At 44.0% G+C, this 22,917-nt stretch overlaps 1 protein-coding gene across 1 annotated transcript in view; it reads left to right on the forward strand.

Moving 5' to 3' along the window:
• Nucleotides 1-22,537, forward strand: part of cog1 (component of oligomeric golgi complex 1) — a 128,113-nt gene extending 105,576 nt beyond the window's left edge. Inside the window, 4 exon segments of the mRNA XM_034189822.1 lie at nt 6,751-6,859; nt 16,872-16,981; nt 18,721-18,802; nt 21,804-22,537. Coding sequence (XP_034045713.1) covers nt 6,751-6,859; nt 16,872-16,981; nt 18,721-18,802; nt 21,804-21,941 — 439 coding nt within the window. The 3' untranslated portion in view covers nt 21,942-22,537.
• Nucleotides 22,538-22,917: the final 380 nt, after the last annotated feature.

The raw sequence follows: 22,917 nt of genomic DNA on the forward strand, positions 1-22,917 counted from the left end.
TAATATATAAGATATACCTTACTGAATTTTCATGCTCCCGCAAAGACCCTCTGCTGTGAACAAATATGCAGCCCATCAAGGATCACCTCCTCGTTTGAACTGTCAGACATTGAAAGGGCCAGTAGGCCCTTCTCTCTGCACGGGCTAGGGGACAGCAAGCCCTTCAGAGCTCATCAACAGAATGTTGCAACTCCTGAGAGGACACCTGCTGGACTTTTTGTGCAGCAACTCCCTCCTCAGGTGTGCGCAGTGCTGACCAACACCACAATCATGGACTACCGTGCGCTGGCAGAGGAGGCTGACAAATTTTTCCTGGCCAGCCCGCACCATGGCATGGCAGCAGCCCCACTCATGCCCATCACACGCTGCATCTCTCCCCCACAGCAGCGCTCACAAATCGGCTTCTGCACTGTATGAAAACATTCAGCTGGTCGAACAAAATCAAACTAAAAGCAAACGTTACAAAAACTAAGCATAAGATAAGAAACCATCAAGAACGACAGCAAAATGAAATATGGATGAATTGAGGTTTTTGGCATTGTGGGGGTTGCGTTCCGGCGCCACTGGGTCATTCCCCTGGTGGTTCATTGGGCTGCCCGGTGGCTCAGGTGGCTGCTCTTCCTGGCCCCTGTGCCCTTCGCTGCCCTTTTTCTCCTGGGGTCCTGCGTCCTGGACCCATTTCCGTCTGTTGCGTGCAGTCGGCCATATGGCTTCTGACGTGCCAGAGTGGTCCACGTCATATAGTCAGGTTCTGTACTTTTGTCTTGGCCCAACACACCAGCCACAGTAGTGATTGGATATTTAGCTGTGATCTGGGTCTCTGTGTGTGGATAGTTGTGTGTTTGTGGCCGTCACCACAATTCAGTTTTGGGTGCTCTCAAGGGGTTCAAGACTCTGATGTCCTAGATTAGGGTATGGATACTCACTAATTAGACAACAAACAGTTGCTGTCACTCTTTGTTCATGTGTGGTTGTTTGTCCTGGTATGTTGTATGGTTGGGGTTCCTTCTCCTCGGTGTCTCACTTCTCATCACTTCACAGTTATTGCCTTCACCTCTTGTCTTTCGTTCTTGTCTGTCTTCATGTTGTTTTGGTGGTCGGCCCTTCCTGATAGAAGTTGTCGGTTGGCTTTGAGTAGGATGTTGTAGGCTGATCGGGAAGGGCGGATGGGGGTCACACACTCACACCACGTTCACTCAAACACTACATACCTTCTGTCTTGCAAGAATAAATTGCATATAGGTGTATTAATGTGCATAAATGGTTCTGTCAGTGTGGCATTTACCATTACTATATATGCACGGGGGGTGGGAGTTTTTGGCGGCATTCATTCAAATTTTTCGACAGTTTAAAAATCCTGACGAAGCACCATCTGCAGGAATGAAGCTGCACAAAGGTTAAACGATGTCAACAAAAGTCCAGATTTCTTGTTTCGTTTGGGCTTCGTTGTCCTTCGTTAGTGCCGTCTGACCAGGCCTTAAGATATCAGGCAGTCTGTCGTTGAGTTGATGTGTTGCCACGATGATGAATAAAGTTATTGTTCCCGTAAACATGGCACAGAGACTGTAAACTTGATAAGTGAGTGATTGGAGACCACCAACTCAAGAGGCATGATGTCAGTATTTGTGACAGAGATACCATGAACGAGGACTAGGGATGGGTTTCGAGAACTGGTTGTTTTCGAGAATTGTTGAGAAATTATTTGATCCACCAACAACAAATAGCCTTTTTGCTTAATGATTCCCTTATCGGTCCTTCAGAGTGGCCGTTGTTTTTGAGGGTGTTTGTTGGGAAAATGATCATTTCTCTATGTTGATTGCAGACCCTGCAGCGGGTCTGTAATCAACCACTTCTGTAACGGCTCCACTTTGAAGCTTGAACCAGCGAAGCAGTGCTCCGACCCGTTGCTTCGTTCGTTCTCTGCTTCACTGCTTTTCAGAAGCGGCAAGTCCGCTTCTTAACTCTCAAAGCCATTTAAAGATGTCAATCTTGAGTCACTTTTATGCGGATTAAGGTCACTAACTGGGACTCTTGTCTTGTTGCAGGCAAGAAACGAGAATCGTCCTCTGTTCCGTTGGCACAGCTCCAAACACTGCAATGCTCTCTGGCGAGTCAAGTTAGAGTCCAGACGGAATTAATAACTTCAAAGCGAATCACGTTTTAAGTCAAATGACACCGCTTTCCAAATGTTGTAATACAAACAATAAACTACAATCCACCAAAACTTTTTTCCTCTCAAAATGATATGTCCTGTGTTCTTTATGAATTACAATGATGTTGACTTACAGCGCAGCTGGCTGAGCTCAGCTCAGAGGTATGGAGTTAAATTTGTTCCATTGATGTCTGAAAGGAAATGCTTTTGAAAAAACTACAGATTTTGTTTATTTCTATATACGAGGTCTGTTAGAAAAGTATCCGACCTTTTTATTTTTTTCAAAAACCATATGGATTTGAATCACGTGTGATTGCATCAGCCAAGCATGAACCTTTGTGCGCATGCGTGAGTTTTTTCACGCCTGTCTGTTGCGTCATTCGCCTGTGAGCAGGCTTTGTGTGAGCACTGGTCCACCCCTCTCGTCGGATTTTTATTGTGAATAAATGTCTGAACAATTTGGAGCTTTGTTGCATCAATTTTTTCCAGAAACTGTGAGAGACCTCCAGGTGGACACCATTCGGAAAATTCAGATGGCTTTCAGGGACAATTTTATGGGGATTACACAGATTAAGGAGTGCTCCAGCCGGTTTAAAGACCGCCCACAGCGTCTGAGAGCGCGGCGCACTCCGAGCGCCGATCGACAGGCTGACACCCCGCTGAAACAACCAGATCATTTCCAACGTGAAGGCTTTGTTGATCCGGGACGTCGTCTGACTTCCACAAAAAAAGGCAGAAGGCGTGGACATCAGCACTTTTTCAGCACATTCCACTGTTACAGGGGTTTCAGCCTGTCGATCGGCACTCGGAGTGCGCCGCGCTCTCAGACGCTGTGGGCGGTCTTTAAACCGGCTGGAGCACTCCTTAATCTGTGTAATCCCCATAAAATCGTCACTGAAAGCCATATGAATTTTCCGAATGGTGTCCACCTGGAGGTCTCTCACAGTTTCTGGAAAAATTTGATGCAGCAAAGCTCCAAATCGTTCAGACACTTATTCGCAATAAAAATCCGACGAGACGGGTGGACCACTGCTCACACAAAGCCTGCTCACAGGCAAATGACGCAACAGACAGGCGTGAAAAAACTCACGCATGCGCACGAAGGTTCAAGCTTGGCTGATGCAATCACACGTGATTCAAATCCATATGGTTTTTGCAAAAAATAAAAAGGTCGGATACTTTTCTAAGAGACCTCATATGTCCAGAGATCAAGGATCCAGTGACCAATTTCATGTCATACTTTAAGACTCATTAAAAAGTTATTGACATAGAAAACCTGTAAACCCTACTTTTAGTACACAGAAAATTCACAAGAGTTATTGATAAGGGAATTGATGAGGAATCGGATTGATAAGCGGAATTGATAATGGCGTCAATATCGATAAAATCTTATCAATACCCATCTCTAACGAGGACCAAATCCAGGCTATTTCCACTAATCTGTGTCAAAGCCTTGAGTGTATTGCTGGACTCCTAATATATCCATAATGTGCATAAATGATTTGCAGAGGGGGTCAGAAGGCTTATTTATATGAATGTTGAAGTCACCAACAATCAGAATGTTATCTGCATGGGTTGCCAAGTTAGAGAGAAACTCGCCAAATTCATCAAAGAATTCAGAATATGGGCCAGGGTGCCTCTATATGGTGACAAAATAGCATGGTCGATATTTATTTATTTATTTTCTTATCCTTCTGACCTTTGTTATACATAGTATTCTGAGCAGAGTGGAGCTAGAAAACTAAACCCAGATTTATAAATTAGAGCAACACCCCTGCCTTGCTTCGTATCATGAGAGACGTGACTAAATGTGTATGCCAGTGGGTAGACCTCATTTAAGGGGAGGACAGCAGTAGGTTTAAGCCAGGTTTCACTTGAACCAGTCATACATGGAACACCACTGGTTGACAGTCATAGTCAACCAGTGGTGTTCCATAATTAGGTCATTAATCAACAGTGATTTTAAGGACAGTGGCCTTATGTTAATAAGATCCAAACAAATAGCCTAAGTGGGGTTGATGATAAGACTATTTGGATTTGGAGGTGGTTCCAGAGTAGCATATATGAGATGCCTAAAATTAGGTTTAGGTTTAAGGTGTTCCGTGCGGGTTGTAGGTAGCAGACACAAAATATTTGGCGTTGCAGGAGCAGCCAGTGGGACATCCTCAATTTTAATGTCATCCAGTGTAGTCACGGGTATCAGGTTCACAAAACATCTCCCTCTATGCTCCTTATGGGCATGTCTGTGGAAACAGGCCACAGTCTCAACCTGACAAATTTCCCTCCCTGCAACATAAACTGCAGTATCACCATAAAGACTTTGAAGTGGAAGAAGTTGTTCTCACTATGTTTTGTACAGTAACACTACCTCTAACCTTAGTGACATGAAATTTGGGATTCCACAGGGGTCCGTCTTAGGCCCCCTGCTTTTCTCCCTTTATATAGCACCCCTTGGGTATATATTGCGGCGTTTTGGGGGTTACGTTTCACTGCTATGCTGATGATACTCAGTTATACATGCCGATAACTGCTGGTAATCTCATCCACATAAAATCCTTAGATTGCCTTGTATCAGTGAGAAGCTGGATGTCTAGCAACTTCCTACTTTTAAACTCTGACAAGACTGAAATGATGGTTCTTGGTCCAGTGAGACATCAGCATCAATTTGGTGAGTTAACGCTTAGCCTAGGCTCATCTGTCATATATCACACTGACAAAGTGAGGAACCTTGGGGTAATTTTTGATCCAACGTTGTCCTTTGACCTCCACATCAGAGATACGTGGTCTGCTTTCTTCCACCTGCGAAATATAGCGAAGATTTGTCCCATCCTGTCTATGGCTGAAACAGAGACCCTGATTCATGCATTTATTTCCTTTCGACTGGACTACTGCAATATTCTATTTTCTGGATCCCAGCAGTCCAGCATTAGGGCTCTCTAATTGGTTCAAAATGCTGCTGACACTTTTGACACAAAGCAGAAAGTTTGACCACATTACACCCATTTTGGCATCTCTTCACTGGCTTCCTGTCCCAGTGAGATCAGATTTTAAGGTTCTGCTACTAGCCTATAAAGTTGTTCATGTACTGGCACCTCCCTACCTAGCTGACCTAATTAAACCCTACGTACCGGCCCGGGCTTTGCGTTCTCAAGGTGCAGGACTACTTTGTGTCCCTTGGGTGAATTAAAAGTCTGCGGGTCTATGGCTGATGCTGGGCTTTGCGTTCTCAAGGTGCAGGACTACTTTGTGTCCCTTGGGTGAATTAAAAGTCTGCGGGTCTATGGCTGATGCTGGGCTTTGCGTTCTCAAGGTGCAGGACTACTTTGTGTCCCTTGGGTGAATTAAAAGTCTGCGGGTCTATGGCTGATGCTGGGCTTTGCGTTCTCAAGGTGCAGGACTACTTTGTGTCCTTAGGGTGAATAAAAAGTCTGCGGGTCTATGGCTTATGCTGAGACCCTGATCCATACATTTATTTCCTCTAGATGGGACTACTGCAATGTTCTATTTTCTGGTTTCCCGCAGTCCAGCAGTAGGGGTCTCTAATTGCTTCAAAATGCTCTCTGTGTCCCTAGGGTGAATAAGAAGTCTGCAGGTCACAGAGCTTTCTCTTATCGTGCCCCTGTTCTGTGGAATGATCTCCCTGCATCAATAAAACAGTCAGATTCTGTAGAAACTTCCAATTCCAGACTTAATACGCACTTATTTTCCCTTTCGTATGACTAGCATGCTGGCATAGTATGTGTTTCTATGCTTTTTACTCTTTAGTTCATTTTATTATGAAATGGAGCGGGCCATGGCCTCAACTTTATCAAAATTCTGGGTCTTTTAGTGAAGTTTAGGGCTAGTGGCAGGTGATCACCTTAGTATTTCTTCTGTTTTTCTTGTTGCTTAATGCTGACAAGTTGCACAGTATTTGTCTTTCTGATGCTTGAATCTGCTTTTTTTTCTCTGTTTGAGGTGCGGCTCCATCCAGAGATAGGTGTGGTATCTGTTCCAGAAACCGTCCTGTGCACTAACAACATTTCCTGTATATTCGTTGTGTGAATTGTTCTGTAATTTATGTCTGTATCATGGCCCAAGCAGAGGGTCACAACTTTGAGTCTGGTCTGCTTGAGGTTTCTTCCTCAGAGGGAGTTTTTCCTTACCATTGTTGCTCTGGGGGTTGGTAAGGTTAGACCTTACTTGTGTGAAGCACGTTGAGGCAACCTTGTTGTGATTTGGCGTATATAAATGAAAATTTAAATTGATTTGAATGACTTGGACCGTTGTTCCACTGAGAAGATATCAAAATCACCAAACATTTCTGACCTTTTTCCTTATGACTCCATAAAATCTTCCCAGGCGTGTCTGCATCTCCACGAGCCGACAACCCAGAGACATGACCAAAGAGATGAAGGTCACTGCTGAGATAACTAAATTAAGGAGTTTAAGAAAATTTTACCATTTACAAACTACAGCCACTTGACACCGAATGACCACTTTACACGAATCATTACACAGATCATCACTTTTACAGTCAGTTTTCTTTAGACTAGTCTGGGGATGGACACTTGGACATTTTCTTGGACTTTATTAAAATTGTACTGTTTGTCTTGCAGGATCCAGCAGATCTGTGATTGGTTGGAGAGCCTCATTGACCCTTTTGACCTGGATGTGTTCACACCCCTGCTGAAGGCCAACCTCAGCCGGCTGTCCCAGAGGACCTCAGTATGTTCCATTCCACTGAGGTTGTGATGGAACTCATAATCCTGCGGTGATACCGTGGTCACTCTGCAGTGACACTGTGGTCAGTCTGCGGTGACACACTGCGGTGACAATGTGGTAACACTGTGGTAACTCTGCCGTGACACTGGGATAACTGCAATGACACTGTGGTAACTCTGCAGTGGCACTGTGATAACACATTAATAAATCTGCGGTGACACTCTGGTGACTGTGGTAACCCTGCAGTGACTCTGTGGTAACTCTGTGGTGACCTTTCAGTGACACTGTGGTGACACTGTGGTAACTCTGGCAGTGGGCACAGCTAACCAAAAAGTTAGCTTCGATAATCGCTAATCTGCTAAATGAAAAGTTAACTTTTATAACAAAAAGAATTATCAGAAGTCACAACTAACTGCTAACTTTTAATATTGACTTGGTACACTATCGGCTACTGATGAGCCAGTTTGGAGTTTAAGCACCACTGAGTAAAATCAAAGGCAATCACAAACCTCAAACGAACAACGAGCCAGAGCTTCTGTCTTTATGCACCCGGCCCACTGCTGCCAAACAAAAGTGTCATTTACTTTCTACATACTACAACACAGACAGTGGGCAGGAGACATGAAACACAAAGCACTTTTCACTCATGGTTTCCCTTATAAACAACTAATTCCGGACAGTTTATCGACAGTAATGGTAACTGCCATTTTTACAAAGTGAAAATATTGCACATATCTTTTAAAGTTATGTGCTAATTCTGAAGGTTTGAGCTTTAACAGACACACATATATAAGTCAAATAAGTCTCCTTCTGTGGTTGGTTTATTTATTTGTAAAAACCAACACACAAGTTACTGTAAAGTGTGTTGGTTTTTACAAATAAATGTATCTGTAAATATCTTTTTTTCATTTGTAAAAAAAGTCATTTGTTGATTCACCATCAACATTGGTCGCTGTTCACACTCCCATCCAGTAGATGGCAGTATTCTATGCATTTTGAGAAGGGGGAGTGATTGAAAGCGACTTATTTGAATTTCCCGTAATGCCTTTTGGCATGTGTGTCTGTTAAAGCTCAAATCTTCAGAATTAGCGCATTACTTTAAAAGATATGTGTGATATTTTCACTTTGTAAAAATGAGTTACCATTAAAGGACATGTTGCACTGAAATCATAACAATTAAGATTAAGGCTGTTAGTGACCATCCGATGATCCACCGGGATTACTTTGTGCACTTCCGTGACCAGTTTCAAAGTATACAGCATTTGCAACAAACAATGGAATGTAGCTGCTAAACGTTAAGAACTGAGGCACAGATTAATTCCACAGTTGACATAAGTGTGATGTTGTGTTATGACGACTGGTTTTTAAGTGAAAACTGCTCATTTTGATGCAGTCATGGTAAAAGCTGCGGCTCTGAGAAGGTTTATGTGCACCTGCAGCCACGAGTCAGAAATGCAGCCTGTAACAATCTCTGCTCCAGGTTCAGTTTTGTGCTTGATTAATTATTAGTGTTATCAATAAAATCTAAAAAAACACATCTGCTGTCAGGAGAAAAAACATCAGCTGCACAGCGTACACACACACACACAGCGAGCTTCACAGCACACATACACATTCCAGCTCCAAATTCACACTCTCGCAAAGTCAAACAAAAATGTTGCCACAAAACACAAAAAGGGTAAAATCCTGAACATGCCAGATTCACGGTGTTATAGACTTAATTCCAAATGTAAACACATGATCAAAGAAGCACGTGCGCATGAGATCGTCATCTGCAGCTCCCTTTCGTTCTCTGAAGATTGTGACAGTAAAGTCCATTAACTTCTGGAAATAATGTATTTTGTAATTGTATTTTGACTTTTTCCAGTGTAACAAATCCATCTCCATGTCCATGCAGTCTGTAAAAACAGCATCATAGAGATGTCCCATGTCCATGTCCACAGCTTCAGTAAACCAGCATCCACACAAACAGCACATCACCACGCTTTAGGTTCCAAAATCTGACACTCTGAAAAAGTTAAGAGTTTCGGGGTGAAATGTGTCGTCTGCTGTCTGTAAATCCGAGCCATCACTTTTGAATGACAGCTCAGAAGTTTTGTTTTCAGACAGTGCAGGTTCCTTTCCCTGTTAGTTTCTCTGTTAGTCATCGGGATGCTTCTGCTCATTCTAAAATGTGCATCACACACTGAAAAAATGCAGAGGATTGTCAAGTGAGACGTTTTCCCGACTCTTACCCTAGTCCCTTAAACAAGTAAATATCATGATGGCTAAGTATAAGAGGGGGCGGTCACTAACCCGGCAATCCAAGGTGATGGACTCATACCCTAGTCCCTTAAAGGAGGGTAGACCTCTTACTTTCAACTTGTCCTGTAATTATGATGTTACATCTCAAACCCTACCTTGGTAGGAAGGGATGTGATTGATGCTATACAGAACACTAAAGTTAGTAAATGTGGTAATAAGAAATGTAAAACTTGCAAATACATAGTAGAAGGGAATAACTTCAGTAGTAACACCACAGGTAGACAGTACAAGGTTAGCTTACATGAAACAGAAATGACATGCAACACAAAAAATATAATTTACTTGATTAGCTGCAAAAATGTGGTATCCAATACATAGGAGAAACTAGCCAAACTCCTAGGAGTAGAATGAACAACCATAGACAGAGGCTTAATAAAATGTATAATTTATTTTTATACCAACACTTTTGCTCATATGGTCATAATGTAGATGACATAGATGTAATGCCTATAGAGGAAGTATTTTTGGAAGAGGGTGAATGTTTTAGTTTAGCCTCTAAACCAGGGGTGGCCACGTTCGGTCCTCAAGAGCCACCTTCCTGACACTCTTAGTTGTCTCCCTGCTCCAACATACCTGAATCCAATGAAAGACTCGTTAGCAGACTTTTAATGAGCCTTTCATTGGATTCAGGTGTGTTGGAGCAAGGAGACAACTAAGAGTGTGAGGAAGGTGGCTCTTGAGGACGGAACTTGGCCACCCCTGCTCTAAACGATTACAAAGGGAGGAATATTGGTACAAAGAACTAGCCACAATTTATCTGTATGGGCTTAATGACAATGTCAAAAAACTAGGTAATGTTTCTAAAAAAGATATTGAAAATATTGTTATATGGAAATACTTTAACAAAAAACAATGTAAGTTGAAAAAACGATCAGGTAAGCGCAATAGACAACATGCAACTACAAAGACAGATTTAGAACTTAGATTAAAAGAACTAGTTAACAATTACGATAGACCTGGATTAGTACATGAATTTATCATATTAATTTTTTTTTGGTTTTACAACGAAAACTTGGCATCCTAATAGCTTTAGCAAATACTATACTTTTAAAACAAAAATCACCTATTTATATTCCTCTTGTCTTAAAAGATTTAGCTAGCTTTAGGTTAGGTTTACAAAAAACGGAAAAAACTACAATAACCAAAGATGATAATAAATCTTGAAAATTTCTTTTCACAACAAAGGCACTGAAATGATAAAACTATCACTGATTCTACATAGCAAAGCTTGCACTGTGCACAATTTCTCCAATCACAGCCACATAAGCCCATAACTTCTCCCTGGTTGTCTGGGTGTCTTGGTGGTTTTCCTCACTCTTCTCCTTCTTGCACAGTCAGTTTTTGAGAACTGTCTGCTCCAAGCACATTTACCATAAAGTGCCATATTGTTTGTATTTCTTTGTAATTGATGTAAATAAAGTCGGAAACATATTCAGTGGCAGCTTTACCATCAGAGAGCCTCGTCCACAACAACCACAAAAGACTCCAAGCTGTCAGTGATGTTAAAGGGGGCAACACACAGTATTAAGAACAGAGGTATGTAAACTTTTGATCAGGGTCATTTGGGTAGTTTGTGTTGTCATTATAATTTAAAAGAGTAAACCTGGTTGTTTGACAATAAATGGCTTCACCCAACCACTAACCATGAGTGGAAAAAAAAGTTTTTATCATTCATATTCTCTGAAAAATGGCCCAAAAAAAATTCCGTCAGGGTATGTAAACTTTTGAGCACAACTGTAAGTAACTTTCAAAGATGTTTTGTTTTAGTACCAGCAGATAAAGCCAGCAACAATATCCTAATAGTTTGCAAAAAAAATACTACCTAGATGTAGTTTTAAAGGAACATAACACTATAGTGATGGGACTAACCCACAAACATATATGTCTTATAACAATCACATAGAAGATATTGTAACAAAACACCAAGAATTTATGACTAAATATAACATTAAAATTACTAAAGATATTAAACAATTACCATCCTACTGGCTTCCAAAAATGCACAAAAATCTAATAGGTAGTAGATTTATAGCAGCCTCTAGTGCATGTACTACTAAACCACTATCCCAACTACTAACCTCTAGCCTTAAATTAGTTACAAAACATTTCAAACAATACTGCGAAGGTATAGCTCATAACACTGGAATTAATTGTTTTTGGATTATCAATAATGCCACAGAGGTTTTACATAAACTAAAGAAGTTAAACAAAATTAAAGTAGCTACACATTTTGATAGTTTTGATTTTTCCATCCTGTATACTAACATCCGACATGACCAACTTATATATAGTATCAGTGAACTGGTCAGGGAGGCTTTTAGAATTAGAGGCTCTAAATATATCGTTATTAGAAATGATGGAACAACATATTGGTCTAACACAACGACACGTGATCATAATATAACTGTAGAAAATATGATTGAGCATATAGAATTCCTAGTAGACAATATCTATATAGAGGTTGGCAACAAAATTTTCAAACAAACAATAGGGATACCTATGGGAACAGATTGTGCTCCACTTTTAGCTAACCTTTTCCTTTTTTATTATGAATATAAATTTATGAAAGATAAACTTAAAACTAATAGACAGTCAGCAAAAACCTTTAGCAATACTTTCCGTTACACTGATGACCTACTTACTTTAAATAACCCTAGTTTTGAGAATGAAATTAAAAATATTTATCCATCAGAATTAGAGCTTAAAACGATTACAAAAAACAATAAAAAACTCTGATACAGAGTTGAGCATTATAGATAGTTTAGAACAGCAGTTTTCGACAAACGGGATGATTTTTAACTTTCATATTGTAAAATTTCCTTATGAGTAGTAACATACCAAGTAAACCTACATACGGTGTTTACACCTCTCAGTTAGTCAGAAGGGCTCATATCTGTGATAATTACCAAAGTTTTTCCAATAGACACCATAAACGTACTAGTAGATTAGTTCAACAAGGGTTCTGTATAACAAATTGGTTCTTGGTTTAAAAAGATTTTTTAATAGATATCAAGTAGATAATATCTAAGTTTGGGGTTCCCATTAAAAAGCATGTAGAAGATGAATTTTTCTGCCTATATTAGCTATCCATACCTAACAATTAGGAATAACTTTAGATAAAAAACTAAAACAAATGATATCTTAGCTTCTGTTTATATATTAACATAGCTACAATTATAGCTTAGCCTACTAGCTACTTATCTTACAACATGCCTAGGCCTCATTCACCTTATATGTGTGTGTGTGTGTGTGTGTATATTATTTATACTCAACAAAAATATAAACGCAACACTTTTGGTTTTGCTCCCATTTTGTATGAGATGAACTCAAAGATCTAAAACTTTTTCCACATACACAATATCACCATTTCCCTCAAATACTGTTCACAAACCAGTCTAAATCTGTGATAGTGAGCACTTCTCCTTTGCTGAGATAATCCATCCCACCTCACAGGTGTGCCATATCAAGATGCTGATTAGACACCATGATTAGTGCACAGGTGTGCCTTAGACTGCCCACAATAAAAGGCCACTCTGAAATGTGCAGTTTTGTTTTATTGGGGGGGGATACCAGTCAGTATCTGGTGTGACCACCATTTGCCTCATGCAGTGCAACACATCTCCTTCGCATCATCCGTGAAGAGAACACCTCTCCAATGTGCCAAACGGCAGCGAATGTGAGCATTTGCCCACTCAAGTCGGTTACGACGACGAACTGGAGTCAGGTCGAGACCCCGATGAGGACGCCGAGCATGCAGATGAGCTTCCCTGAGACAGTTTCTGACAGTTTGTGCAGAAATTCTTTGGTTATGCAAACCGATTGTTTCAGCAGCTGTCCGAGTGGCTGGTCTCAGACGATCTTGGAGGTGAACATGCTGGATGTGGAGGTCCTGGGCTGGTGTGGTTACACGTGGTCTGCGGTTGTGAGGCTGGTTGGATGTACTGCCAAATTCTCTGAAACGCCTTTGGAGACGGCTTATGGTAGAGAAATGAACATTCAATACACGAGCAACAGTTCTGGTTGACATTCCTGCTGTCAGCATGCCAATTGCACGCTCCCTCAAATCTTGCGACATCTGTGGCATTGTGCTGTGTGATAAAACTGCACCTTTCAGAGTGGCCTTTTAATGTGGGCAGTCTAAGGCACACCTGTGCACTAATCATGGTGTCTAATCAGCATCTTGATATGGCACACCTGTGAGGTGGGATGGATTATCTCAGCAAAGGAGAAGTGCTCACTATCACAGATTTAGACTGGTTTGTGAACAATATTTGAGAGAAATGGTGATATTGTGTATGTGGAAAAAGTTTTAGATCTTTGAGTTCATCTCATACAAAATGGGAGCAAAACCAAAAGTGTTGCGTTTATATTTTTGTTGAGTATATATATACACACACGAGGTCTGTCAATAAAGTAACGGTCCTTTTTATTTTTTTTCAAAAACTATATGGATTTCATTCATATGTTTTTACGTCAGACATGCTTGAACCCTCGTGCGCATGCGTGAGTTTTTCCACGCCTGTCGGTGATGTCATTTGCCTGTGAGTACTCCTTGTGGGAGGAGTCGTCCAGCCCCTCGTCGGAATTCCTTTGTCTGAGAAGTTGCTGAGAGACTGGCGCTTTGTTTGATCAAAATTTTTCTAAACCCTGTGAGACACATCGAAGTGGACATGGTTCGAAAAATTAAGCTGGTTTTCAGTGAAAATTTTAAACGGCTGATGAGACATTTTGAGGTGATTCTGTCGCTTTAAGGACTTCCCACGGTGCGAGACGTCGTGCAGCGCTCCTCAGCCGCCGTCATCAACCTGTTCAAGCTGAAAACCTCCACATTTCAGGCTTTATTGATCCAGGACGTCGTGATGGGAGAACAGAGAAGTTTCAGAAGAAGTCGGTTTCAGCATTTATCCGGATTTCCACTGTTAAAGGAGATTTTTTTTAATGAAAGACGTGCAGACGGATCCGCGCGTCGGGACGCAGCCGACGCGGTGCGGCGGCACAGGAAAAACACCTCCGTGTTGATAACCATTTGTAAAATCCAGGCGGCTTTTGATGGCTTTCAGTGGAGTGAGTATATGAGAAATTGTTTAACAGGCAGGACATGTTCCAAGTTGTCCTTAAGGCTTTCAACAGAGGTGTTTTTCCTGTGCGGAGCGTCGCGGCGGTCTGCGTCCCGACGCGCGGACCCGTCCGCACGTCTTTCATTAAAAAAATCTCCTTTAACAGTGGAATATCCGGATAAAATGCTGAAACCGACTTCTTCTGAAACTTCTCTGTTCTCTCACGACGTCCTGGATCAATAGAACCTGAAATGTGGAGGTTTTCAGCTTGAAACAGGCTGATGACGCTGCCTGAGAGCGCAGCGCGATGTCTCGCACCGTGGGAAGTCCTTAAAGCGACAGAATCACCTCAAAATCTCTCATCAGCCGTTAAAATTTTCACTGAAAACCAACTTAATTTTTCGAACCATGTCCACTTCGATGTGTCTCATAGGTTTAGAAAAAATTTTGATCAAACAACGCGCCAGTCTCTCAGCAACTTCTCAGACAAAGGAATTCCGACGAGGGGCTGGACGACTCCTCCACAAGGAGTGCTCACAGGCGAATGACGTCACCGACAGGCGTGGAAAACTCACGCATGCGCACGAGGGTTCAAGCATGTCTGACGTAAAAACATATGAATGAATCCATATAGTTTTTGAAAAAAATAAAAAGGACCGTTACTTTATTGACAGCCCTCGTATACATGAATTCTATTTTCTTATTATATGTATTATGATATATTATCATGATATGTCCATTTTCTTGAGCTGCTTGGGTGGGTAGAGAGAGTTCTCATGGGATAAAAAAGCTTTTCAACCTACCATCCCTGGTTCTCAAGACCAGGCACCTAAGTGGTTCGACTTTACTCTATTCTACTCTTCCTTTTATAGATATACCTTAGTATATGGCAGGGGTGGTAGCCAAGTGGTTAATGCACTTGGCTTCAGTTCAGAAGGCTCCGGGTTCAAATCCCACCCCTGCCACATTTCTCCATGTAATGTGGAGTTACGTCAGGAAGGGCATCCGGCGTAAAACCTGTGCCAATTCAACATGCAGATCCACCTTGGATTTGCTGTGGTGACCCCGAGTGCAAAAACAAGGGAGCAGCCGAAGGGACTTACAGATATACCTTAGTATACACTAGTAGAGTTCTACCTTAGAAATGGAATATATTCTAGAAGACATACCTTACAGAATTTTCACCTGCTGATGCTCAGAGTGAGAGAAATAAAATACATCAGCAATCACTAATTATTAGCACATGTATGCGGAGAGACTTACAGTCATGAGTACTTTTATGTTGTGTTGCTAACTGGGACGTTAAAAACCGCGCATCATGTCCTTTAATGTCGAATTTGCCAGAATTAGTTGTTTATAGGTGAAACCATGAATGAAACGTGTTTCGTGTTTCATGTCTCCTGCCCACTGTTTGTCTCCTTGCATGTGGAAAGTAAAGGACACTATTTTTTTTTTTTTTGTGGCAGCAGCAGCCGGCTCGCTTCCTTCTGCTGTGGGAGGACTGAGCCCCCAGCGGTCTAATTGTTGTAAAACACGCAACAGATAGGAACTAACGTGTATGATTTTGAGTTAAGTTTTACTTGGCTATGCCAGCAAAAGAAAATGTTAGCGGACGGAAAGTCAGCAGAACTAAATTTATCAGAAGCTAATTGGTCTGCTGAATATTTTCAAAACTAGCTGAAAAGCTAATCTGCTAACAAAAAGGTTAGCTTCACTAATTAGCAGTTAGCGAATTAGCGGAACTGTGCCCGCTTCTGCGGTGACTCTGCCGTGTCTCTGAGGTGACTCTGCCGTGTCTCTGAGGTGACTCTGCCGTGTCTCTGAGGTGACTGCCGTGTCTCTGAGGTGACTCTGCGGTGTCTCTGAGGTGACTCTGCGGTGTCTCTGAGGTGACTCTGCGGTGTCTCTGAGGTGACTCTGCGGTGTCTCTGAGGTGACTCTGCGGTGTCTCTGAGGTGACTCTGCGGTGTCTCTGAGGTGACTCTGCGGTGTCTCGGAGGTGACTCTGCCGTGTCTCTGAGGTGACTCTGCAGTGTCTCTGAGGTGACTCTGCAGTGTCTCTGAGGTGACTCTGCAGTGTCTCTGAGGTGACTCTGCCGTGTCTCTGAGGTGACTCTGCAGTGTCTCTGAGGTGACTCTGCGGTGACTCTGAGGTGACTCTGCGGTGACTCTGCGGTGACTCTGCGGTGTCTCTGCGGTGACTCTGCGGTGTCTCTGCAGTGACTCTGCGGTAACTCTGCAGTGTCTCTGAGGTGACTCTGCGGTGTCTCTGCGGTGACTCTGCGGTGTCTCTGCGGTGACTCTGCAGTGTCTCTGAGGTGACTCTGCGGTGTCTCTGCGGTGACTCTGCGGTGTCTCTGCGGTGACTCTGCGGTGTCTCTGCGGTGTCTCTGCGGTGTCTCTGCGGTGACTCTGCGGTGTCTCTGCGGTGTCTCTGCAGTGTCTCTGCGGTAACTCTGCAGTGTCTCTGCGGTAACTCTGCGGTAACTCTGCAGTGTCTCTGCGGTAACTCTGCAGTGTCTCTGCGGTAACTCTGCAGTGTCTCTGCGGTAACTCTGCAGTGTCTCTGCAGTGTCTCTGCGGTAACTCTGCAGTGTCTCTGCGGTAACTCTGCAGTGTCTCTGCGGTAACTCTGCTGTAACTCTGTGCTTCAGGTGCTCTTGGGGTTGCTGATGGGCTCGGAGAGGCAGTTTGCTTTGCGGAGCAGCAGTGTGAACTCTCAGGAAACGTACAACATCCTGCCACTGGCCAGCAGCCAGATCAGGTCAGAGGTCAACACTGCTTCACACTCAAAGTGTTTTATAGCCGTGATAAGAAGGGCACCTCTGCTGGCTTTTCGTTTTCACTGCACCAAAGACGGCAGCTGATATTTGGGACGTGTGGAGCTCATTTGTCTCAGGATTGTCATCGTCGTGCTGCTGCAGCTGAAACTGAATGTCCTGACAATCAGTTCAGTTTTATTTGTGCATCACTCAAAAGTCTGAGTGGTCTTTACTTTGTCCACGTGTCCTCACACGTTTATTTTGTCAACAACATATGACGATTTGTAAGTTTGCGCTGGGCTCTCACTGACACGTGCACCTGGAAAAACAGTAGGTGTTGGGTTTTCCATCCTTTTTAACAGTGTTGTTTTGTTAACGATGTTGAACTTGTTGGTGTGTGAAACCCGTGCCGGAGTCGTTGGTGTGTGAAACCCGTGCCGGAGTCGTTGGTGTGTGAAACCCGTGCCGGCCTCGTTGGTGTGTGAAACCCGTGCCGGAGTCGTTGGTGTGTGAAACCCGTGCCGGAGTCGTTGGTGTGTGAAACCCGTGCCGGCCTCGTTGGTGTGTGAAACCCGTGCCGGAGTCGTTGGTGTGTGAAACCCGTGCCGGAGTCGTTGGTGTGTGAAACCCGTGCCGGCCTCGTTGGTGTGTGAAACCCGTGCCGGCCTCGTTGGTGTGTGAAAACCCGTGCCGGCCTCGTTGGTGTGTGGAAACCCGTGCCGGAGTCGTTGGTGTGTGAAAACCCGTGCCGGCCTCGTTGGTGTGTGGAAACCCGTGCCAGAGTCGTTGGTGTGTGAAACCCGTGCCGGCCTCGTTGGTGTGTGAAAACCCGTGCCGGCCTCGTTGGTGTGTGGAAACCCGTGCCGGAGTCGTTGGTGTGTGGAAACCCGTGCCGGAGTCGTTGGTGTGTGAAAACCCGTGCCGGCCTCGTTGGTGTGTGAAAACCCGTGCCGGCCTCGTTGGTGTGTGAAAACCCGTGCCGGCCTCGTTGGTGTGTGGAAACCCGTGCCGGCCTCGTTGGTGTGTGGAAACCCGTGCCGGCCTCGTTGGTGTGTAAAAACCCGTGCCGGCCTCGTTGGTGTGTGGAAACCCGTGCCGGCCTCGTTGGTGTGTGAAAACCCGTGCCGGCCTCGTTGGTGTGTGAAAACCCGTGCCGGCCTCGTTGGTGTGTGGAAACCCGTGCCGGCCTCGTTGGTGTGTGAAAACCCGTGCCGGCCTCGTTGGTGTGTGAAAACCCGTGCCGGCCTCGTTGGTGTGTGAAAACCCGTGCCGGCCTCGTTGGTGTGTGAAAACCCGTGCCGGCCTCGTTGGTGTGTGAAAACCCGTGCCGGCCTCGTTGGTGTGTGGAAACCCGTGCCGGCCTCGTTGGTGTGTGGAAACCCGTGCCGGCCTCGTTGGTGTGTGGAAACCCGTGCCGGCCTCGTTGGTGTGTGGAAATCCGTGCCGGCCTCGTTGGTGTGTGAAAACCCGTGCCGGCCTCGTTGGTGTGTGAAAACCGTGCCGGCCTCGTTGGTGTGTGGAAACCCGTGCCGGCCTCGTTGGGGTGTGGAAACCCGTGCCGGCCTCGTTGGTGTGTGGAAACCCGTGCCGGCCTCGTTGGTGTGTGGAAACCCGTGCCGGCCTCGTTGGTGTGTGGAAACCCGTGCCGGCCTCGTTGGTGTGTGGAAACCTGTGTCAAACCCAGTTGATTTGTGAGGTAGTTTGCTGATCCAGAGCCGTTTGTGATGTTTGGTGTTTGCAGGTTTGGGCTGCTGCCTCTCAGCATGGTGAACACGCGCAGATCCAAACCGGCCACACGGGGCAGCGAGGCGCCTCAGCAGCGGGTGAGTCTGAAGCCGTGGTTGGTGCTAACGTCAGGGCACTGTGTTTATTCACTGTCTTTAACTGTTTTGTTGCATCCTGTTTCATCCCAGCATTTGTGAGTGCAGGATAGCAGGCAAGTTGACGTCTGTGTGTGTCTGTTGTGATGTCACTGGTGAGTGAAGCTGATTTGTGTGAACGCTGAGGGAGCACTCACTAATCCCAGCTCTGCTGCTCTCAGACCAGTTCCATTGTCTCATCCTGAACTTTTCATCGTGCAGTGCCTCTAAAGGTTATTCAATGCTTTGGACATTTACATGCTTTTATGACATCATAATCATATGTCAGACTCTTTCCATTTCAATTGAATTTATTTCATTTATATCACGCCAAACCACAACAAAGCTGCCTCAAGGCGCTTCACACAATAAGGTCTTACCTTCTTTCATACAAATACAATTTTAAATTTTGTGCTTTACTTTCAACCTGAAAGCAAATGGAACACGAACCAAGGAACCACCGCAGCTTTGAAGTGATGACATCACAAGACATTGACAACCGCTTGACTGCGCGGGAGAATAACGGACACCATCACAATAGCGTCTTTGACTCAGTGCAAAAAGCAGGACACTAAAGTCCCCACAGCGGGAGAACCACTGCTCAACTGCTCGACCACGTGGGACGGTGTCGTGGTTTTTCTTGGTGTTGTGAGAGTTGGTGTCAAGTGAAGAAGCTGCAGTGTTGTTGTGCGTGTTTTGTTGTGTACACTGGTGTTGTAGTGGTTTTCTGCTGGAGAAACTGATCCGAAATCATCACTAAAAGTTGTTGTGCAACACCACTAGAGAAAAGGGGAAGTATAAACTTTGAAGAACAGCAGTCACAAACAAAAGAAACTATAGACATTAATACAGCAGTTAAACTGTAACAGAAATAAATAAAAGCAAGACTGTGCACATTGATCTTGATTTTTAAAAATTTCAATAGTGTCTGAAGATCTCAGATCCCAGTCGGAGTGAGTTCTACAGTTAGGGAGCCACAACTGCAAAACACAATCTGCTTTGGTCTGAGGTTGGGACCTATGACATTATATGACACCTAACATATTACATCATAGCTTCTGTTTCTATAATAAAATAACCATATTTAAAGCTTAGCCTACTAGCTATAATTTAATTTTACTACTAGTCTACAGACTAAGTATACATTTAATACAATCTTCTCCTGTATGAATATTACATTTTAGAAGCAAACTCCTATAATATTATGTCGTAACTATATTTCTTGTATACGAGGTCTGTTAGAAAAGTATCTGACCTTTTATTTTTTTGCAAAAACCGTATGGATTTGAATCACGTGTGATTGCATCAGCCAAGCTTGAACCTTCGTGCGCATGCGTGAGTTTTTTCACGCCTGTCGGTTGCGTCATTCGCCTGTGAGCAGGCTTTGTGTGAGCACTGGTCCACCCCTCTCGTTGGATTTTTATTGCAAATAAATGTCTGAACGATTTGGAGGTTTGCTGCATCAATTTTTTTCCAGAAACTGTGAGAGACCTCCAGGTGGACACCATTCGGAAAATTAATATGGCTTTCAGTGACCCATGCCCCAACATGTCCTGTGAGGCTTCATCACAGCGTTGCTTTGCGCTATGCGGCTCTACCGCGACACGCGGAATTCCTCCGCACGTTTGTCTCAATGTGCCGAAAAAGTGCAGATGTCCACGTCTTCTGCAATTCCTGTGGAAGTCAGACAACGTCCCAGATAAAACACAGCATCCACTTTGGAAATGAACGGCACATTCCACTGTTACAGGAGTTTTTGTCATGGAAAGTCTCTGTCTCTCTCTCTGTCTCTGTCTCTCTCTCTCTCTCTCTCTCTCGGCACGCATCTGCTCCAAGATGTCATCCAATTTGCGTCTGAGTTCAAGAGTCAATGCAGTTTAAGAATGCACTGCCTTGCCGACCTCGTTAATCATGACGGACAAATGAGGGGCTGTGGTTCTTGATGCCGCCGTCTTGCCATTTTTCCGGTAGATCAGGGCAGCACATAAGCCAAAAAGTACCAGCCCTGCTACCATAAGACCAAAAATGAATAAATCCTCGACATCCTCAACAGAGAAAGGCGCCAAGCATGCAACACGCCAAGACCCCCAGGAGTCGAGGACATAGCCCGCAGGATACGTTCCATCTGGGCAGGTAGGATCCCCCAGTCCTGACTTTCTTGTAGAAAAAATGGTGTCAATAGCGTTCAGAGACCAGCTGATCAATTCCATGGTTAATCCAATAGTAGTCCAGTAGATCCAGAATCCAATATAGTTTTGAGGAATTCACAAGTCTGGTGAAGTAGGGACTTGAAGGTTAAATGCAGAAAGCAGACATAAGTGAGAGTGGAGGAGATGCGACTTGGAGTCCCAAGCTGTGTTGTATCTTAGTTTGTCTGGAAAGCTTCAATTCAAAGCTTTGAAGTGACTTTTGCAAAAGTACACAGACAAGATATGATGAAAGACAAATTATTTATTTATTTATTTATTTATTCTTTTTGGACATTAGATAAATTGCCAGCAGCATCATGTGGTGTGCACAGTGACTCTGATGCCCACCACATTGGAACGCCCTGTATAAAGAGGTTTTGGATATTTGAATTGATGTAACATACAAAAACATGTAAATGTCCAATGTTATGTTTTTTTTTGTCTGTGCACTGTGAATGTGTGTGATATAAGCGGTGGTAGTGGCGGTGGCACACTTTGCTTCCTCTTGTCAACATGGCTCAGTGTGAGTTTGGTTCGTTGGTGAGTTGGTCCACAGAGGGTTCCTGCAGATCACTGACTCCGGTGTCCGTCGTCCACCATCTGCAGAAACAGTGGAGTCTTGGTGGCGTTTCCACTGAAATCACTTTAGATCATTCAGCATTGTGGAGTCCGCTAGCAGTGCGGTTAGCATGGCGCCCCAGAGCAAGTGATCTGATTGATCCTCCTTATTTACCACCTGTGCAAATAACAGACTCGTCTCATCCTTCTTGTTTCAGGGTCCCTCAGCATCTGTGGCGCTTGACGAGCAGGACTCCCGGCCAGGCAGCCTGTTCAGACAGCTCGCCAATCAGGACGAGGACATGGCCCCGCCCTCTCTGTTCAAGCTCAGCTGGCTGTCTGGAATGGCCAAATGAGCCTTTTTTAGTCCAACTGCTTTGTCTCACATGTACAGTAAACTCCCTTTGACTTGCAGACTTGTGTGTATGTGGGTTATTTTTTCTATCCCAGCATGCTGTGCACCCTCATGGCCGACTGAAAACAGAGTGACGTGATTAGTTCTCACCCTGAAGTAACGGGAACAACAATGTGGGAGCACAGACGTCTCAAGAGTGACACTGGTGAAAACATCACACATCTTATGCGCATAATTTTTATGTGATGGCCACAGCGAAGTTGGACACGAGAACCAGGAAGATGCTCACCCCCCACAAAGTCACATACAGAAATCAGTGCATGGACAGAATAGATCTCCCTCGCAGAGAAGGCGGTCTGGGTCTCACTGAAATCAGCCAGGCCTACAGAGCATCTAGAATAAGTATTGGACAGTACTTAAAGAGCTCTGAAGAAGAAATCATGAAAAAGGTCGCACATCACGAGAAGACCTTATCCGAACAGACCTCAATCTCCAAACTGACAAAAAAAACTTTGGCAAAGAACTTCTACAAGAGGGAGAACGCAACAATCTGACGCCTGCAACAAAACTCCCAAGACAGACCAGAGAACAATACAGCAAAAGAGAAGGAAAACATCGAGTGGACAGATGGAAACAGCACAAAAGGGCTGGACGATTCCAAGAATGAACTCGAAAAGGAAATACACTGACAAAGTTGGATCAATGCAGTGGCTGAAAAATGGAGAACTTGGTTTTGATGGAGAAATAATTCTGATTGGAGCACAAGATCAGGGACTTCTAACAAATGGCTTCAAACAAAAATGTCAGGGATCTCACAAAATGATAAATGCCGATTCTGTCATACAGCTGTTGAGTGTAAACCATCTAACATCAGCATGCCAGATCCTCATGGCAGATCCAGACAACAAGATCTGTCAATATCTCCACTGGAAAGTATGCAAGGAACTGGAGATGGAAGTCAAAGAAAACGTCTGGGT

The sequence above is a fragment of the Thalassophryne amazonica genome, chromosome 16 (assembly GCF_902500255.1).
Source record: "Thalassophryne amazonica chromosome 16, fThaAma1.1, whole genome shotgun sequence".
NCBI classification, from domain to species: domain Eukaryota; kingdom Metazoa; phylum Chordata; class Actinopteri; order Batrachoidiformes; family Batrachoididae; genus Thalassophryne; species Thalassophryne amazonica.